The sequence below is a fragment of the Octodon degus genome, unplaced genomic scaffold, assembly GCF_000260255.1.
Source record: "Octodon degus isolate 3935 unplaced genomic scaffold, OctDeg1.0 scaffold00123, whole genome shotgun sequence".
Classification (NCBI taxonomy): Eukaryota; Metazoa; Chordata; class Mammalia; order Rodentia; family Octodontidae; genus Octodon; species Octodon degus.
The window spans coordinates 5,103,172-5,107,948 of record NW_004524699.1 but is presented as its reverse complement, the minus strand read 5'-3'; the positions used below and the strand labels follow the sequence as shown (position 1 = coordinate 5,107,948).

Here is a 4,777-nt window from a genome sequence, read left to right as displayed (position 1 = left end):
GCGCTGCCTGCCCGAGTTTGAGAACGCGGCGTTCGGGCGGCGCGCGGTAGCGTCGCACACCTGCGGGACGCCAGCGGCCGAGGACTTCTGCCCGCACGTGCGCGCGCCGGGCGCGGGGAGCCAGTGCCAGCGCTGCGACGCCGCCGACCCCGCGCTCCACCACAATGCCTCCTACCTCACCGACTTCCACAGCCCCGACGACAGCACCTGGTGGCAGAGCCCATCCATGGCCTTTGGGGTGCAGTACCCCACCTCCGTCAACATCACCCTGCGCTTGGGTAAGGAGGAACGTGCTCGTTTTGTCGAGGACCCGGGCAGAGGACACTGAGTCTCTGTGCACCCCGATCGGAACATGGTGGGGGGCTGAGGAGCAGGAACAGGGCCTGTGCTCCTTAGTACATAGCAGGAGGATGGAATTGGGGTGACCCGGGGGCCCGGGTGAACCCTGAGGTTGCATGATGTCCCTGGGGATGGACCAGGGCGTTCACCACCTAGCCGGAGTGGTGTGGCCTTCTGGGTGACAAGGGTCTGAGTTCACTCCTGCCGGTGGCTGGCCAAGCAGGTTGGCCTGGCCTCTCTGCCTTGCCCAAATCTGCTGCCATCCAGCCCATGCCAGGCTCGGGATGCCCTTGGGCCCCCGGGTGCCAGAGAGGCCCCATCTAAGTCTAGCCCAACCTGGTGTCCTCCTTGGTCCCCTGCCCAGTGCTGGGCACTCTTCCTGTTCCGGTCTCCTGCACCCTCTCCAGGAGGGGGTGTTTATTCCACCTTGAATGTGAGACCCAAATCTCCCAAAGCTTTGCCAACTCCTAGTATTTTTATAACTTCATTTGGCAGCTAAGCCTGACCTGCAACTATAAGCTTTGCTTATCCTGGTGACAGTAAATATTCCTACACTTCACTACTGAAGTCTCATTTGGGTCCAGCCTACAGGCCCAAAGCACGCTGGGGTGACACCAGGCACGCATCTTCTTTGCAAACTCTGCCTGGCTGTCTTCCAAAACATGTCCTAAGCTAATGAGTTTGGATGAGGGATATTCGAATCATACCCTCGCCTTCCAGATGAGAAATTTGGGCTCAGAGAGGTTAAGTGCTCTGCCTAGAGACATGAACATCTGTGTACATCTGGGTCCGAGCATAGACTTGGCCTCAGCTGCGCCGCCCGCGGGCCCTTCCTAGGCTGGTTGTGGGGCCTGAGGAGAGCGGAAGACGATCTGGAGTGGGGTGATGGGGAGGGTGAACCTTGTGGCCATGTTGCCCCATCTTGCTCAGCTGGACCCTGAGGTGGGGCTGCTGGACAGGGCAATGAGGGGGCTGGCAGGAGCCCAAGGCCATGGGGAAGGAATCTGGAGGTGGTGGTGAAGGGGAGACATGTGACAAAGGGTGCCACATGTGTCAGGGAGCCCAGAGGCCCAGGGGGGACCCGGCCCAGGGCAGACACAGGGGTGGGGCGGGTGCCCAGGGCTGAGTTGGAGTGCTGGCAGGCAGGTGTGTGAGCGCCAGGCAGGACGCTTACGTTGGGAGCAGGTGACACTGAACCTTCTGTGAGCAGGGAACCTGTGGCCCAGGGAGCCCCTGTGCTGCAGCATGTGGCCAACACAGCACATGTGCGAACACATACACACACGTGTGCACACCTACTCCGGCTTGTCTTGCCTTGGCCAGCACGCCTTCCATTAGATCCCAGTCGGGCAGGATTTGCACACTGAACAAAGGAATGCAAGAATGAGTGCATAATGATTCTGCTCCAGGCAGGGGAGAACTGGGACGCTGGGGGAAGGCTCCTGGCAGGCCTAGTTGTGGTAAACTGGTAACCCTGCCCTGATCTCAGGTCACCTCCTCAGCGAGTGCTGCTCCAAGGCTGGGGGAGGGGGAAAGGGCAGCACCCTGGCCTGGGGTCCCTGGGAGGGAATAGCGAGGAATGGGGAGGCACGGAGAGCCTGGGATGGAGGGGTGGAGGTCACCACTTTCCCAGCCCCCCGCGGCTCCCGACATCTGTTCCAGCTCCCGTGGTGTCTGTGGCCGGCTGGGCCTTCCTGTCTGGGATGAAAGGCCACAGCGGGGCTGGCGGCTCCCAGCCTCCTCTGGGGCAGCGGGGGACCAGCCTTCATCTGGGACTGTTCAGGGACAACCGCATGCCTGCCATCCCAGCACTCGGGAGGCTGAGGCAGGAGGGTAAGTCCCTGTGAGCTGGAGGCCAGCCTGGCCTCCCTAGGGAGATCAAGGCCAGCCTGGATGACAGAGTGAGACCCTGTCTTGAAAAATAGAGATATGTAAATAATAAAGACCCGTCTCCTTGACTCCTAGGGAGGCACGGGACGGCCTCCCCTTCCATTCATGCTGTCTCGAGGTGCCCAGAATCTCCTGGACCCTTAGAAAGACCCCCAAGGCAGATGAGTTCTGAATACACACACACACACACACACACACACACACACACACACACACTCCTGTGGGGCAAGGCCGCAGCATTGTCTACCTCCGCTGGTCCCTTGGCTTCTGCGGGAACCGGGTCCTCCCTGGGCCTTTCAGCCCTCCTGCTGTGTCCATAGCCTCACTGCGCTGGCCAGGGGTGCGGCTGGGAGGGCGACCCTGGGGGCTTCGGCCAGTCCTGGTCCAGCAGCCTAGCTGAGGCCTGCAGCCAGTGACAGCTGTCGCAAGCCGGGGCCAAGGGCGCTGCAGTTCTGGGATGCACAAAATGGGCAGTGAAGGAGACCGGGCGGGGTGAGGGCTGCTGCCGCTCCCCCAGAGGCCCTCGGCTTCCTGATGCGTGGGCTGGTGTTTGCCTTGGCGGGACAGAGCTGGGGCCGCAGCCTCCTCCATCTCCCAGGGACCTGGCTGGCCCCGATGGGTCTCAGTCAAGGCCCCGTGCCCTCACAGCCCATTCTGGCTGCCTGCTCCAGTGAGCCTGTGAAAGGGCCGCCACCGCAGCCCACCTCCCTCCCCACTGCTGGGTAACCCAGGCCTCCTTCATAGAGTGTTTAGTGCCTGCCATGTGCCAGCCCCTGTGCCCAGCCAGGGACACAGCAGGAGGGCACTCAGCTGTTGGAATCATGGTCCAGTCTGGGGCTGACTCTTCCTGCCCCTCCACACTGACTTAAGGCAGGTCCTGAACAGCAGCTGGCCCTTAGACATTATACAGGAGCCCCAACTTTAAAGCCCCAAAGCAAAGACACTTGTGGGGTTCATGACAGCATTGATCACAGTAGTGAGAAGATAGAAGCAACCCAGGAGTCTGTGTGGGTGATGGAGAGGCAAAGTATGATCTGTCTTTGAGGTGGACTAGTATGCAGCCCTGAACAGGAAGGGGTTTGCAATATGGGCGCATGCGGAGAACATCACGCCAAGTGAAATAAGGTCATTGCAAAACAGCAGTGCTGCAGGTGTCAACTTCTAGCTGTCCCAGGAGCAGTCTAATTAATAGACATGGAAAGCAGGCTGGGGAGGGGGCTGGGGAATTAGTGTTTAATGGGTACAGTTTCAGTGTAGGAAGCTAAAAATGTCCTGGGGCAGGGTGGTGGTGGCGGTTACCCCACACTGAGTATGCTTAACGCTGGTGGTCTTGACCTTTGAAAATGATTAAGATGATGGAGTTTGTGTTGTACGTACGTCTATTATTTATGAAACAGGGTCTCGCTGTAGTCTGGGCTGGCCTTGAACTCACTATGTAGCTCACACTGGCCTTGAACTCCTGGAGATCCCCCTGCCTCAGCCTCCTGCGTCTCCCTGATGTATTGCAGTGGTCCCGAGCCACTGCCTCCTCTCTACACAATTGTAGTTTGCACACTTTGGTTGGCTTGGACAGAACCCCCGCCTGGTCCCCCAGCCAGACAATAGATCGTAGTGAATGTTGGGGCTCAGCGTGCCCGGCAGGGATGCAGCCAAGCTCTGCCAGGCTTTGTCATCTTCCTGCCTTCCCCAGAGTCACCAGCTCTTCACAGGGCTCTGTGGTCCCAGAATTGCCAGGAGCTAGGGCGGCAGAGGAAGGCCGGGGACCGTGGGTGGCCAGCTGGGGCCGCAGGAAGCGGCTCCCCACCCTGCTCCGGCTCCGAGGCCACGGCGCCTGTGCTCCCAGCTCCATCTGTCCGCTGTCCCTGCCCCCCATACCCTGCTCCCAGATGGCTCCAATTAAAGGGCTTTGTTTTGTCTCCATTTTCCCAAAATAAGCCCAGGTCTGGGCTGGGGTGCATTCTGCTCTGAACTGCTGGATGTAGACAGGCTTAGCTTCTCACTGCCCAGTGGGCATGGTGTCCTTGGGCTCCTGGTGCCAGGCAGGGGTGGGCAGAGGGGACACCCTGCCCGGCAACTCTTTCTCTCTGGGGACTTGGGGAGCCCCTGAGGTTGGGGCTTTTGGTGACAGCATTGGGAACTTGTGATCAAGTAGAGACCTGGCTGCCTTGTGCTTGGCATTGGGGCGTCCTTCACACGCTGAGTGGGGAGTCTTACCCGGGCAACATGAAGGAAGGGCTAGCACTGGGCATGCTGGTGCAGGCCTACAACCCTGGGATAGGAGGCTGAGGCAGGAAGATCACAAGTTCTAGGACAGTCGGAACTACAGAGTAAGACCCTGGCTCAAAATAACAAAGAAGAAAGTACTTAATGAGGTGCCTGGTGCATAGTAGGTGCTCAGGGCAGTGGCGGGACACACACACACACACACACACACACACACGACGGGGTGGGGGTGGACCAAGATGTCCCAGCAGCCTGTGTCCCAGTGAAGAGCGGAAAAAACAGTGCCCAGGGGAGCACACCTGTCTGGTCACCCGAAGGCTCAGGG

The 4,777-nt window shown here is 59.6% G+C and overlaps 1 protein-coding gene across 1 annotated transcript in view; it reads left to right on the top strand.

Moving 5' to 3' along the window:
• Positions 1-4: 4 nt before the first annotated feature.
• The window catches only part of Lamc3 (laminin subunit gamma 3), a gene marked incomplete at its 5' end in the record, with an annotated part of 50,680 nt that continues 45,907 nt past the window's right edge, over positions 5-4,777 (top strand). The window contains one exon of the mRNA XM_023700252.1: positions 5-278. Within this exon, the coding sequence (XP_023556020.1) occupies positions 5-278 (274 nt within the window). The remainder of the gene's footprint in view (positions 279-4,777) is intronic.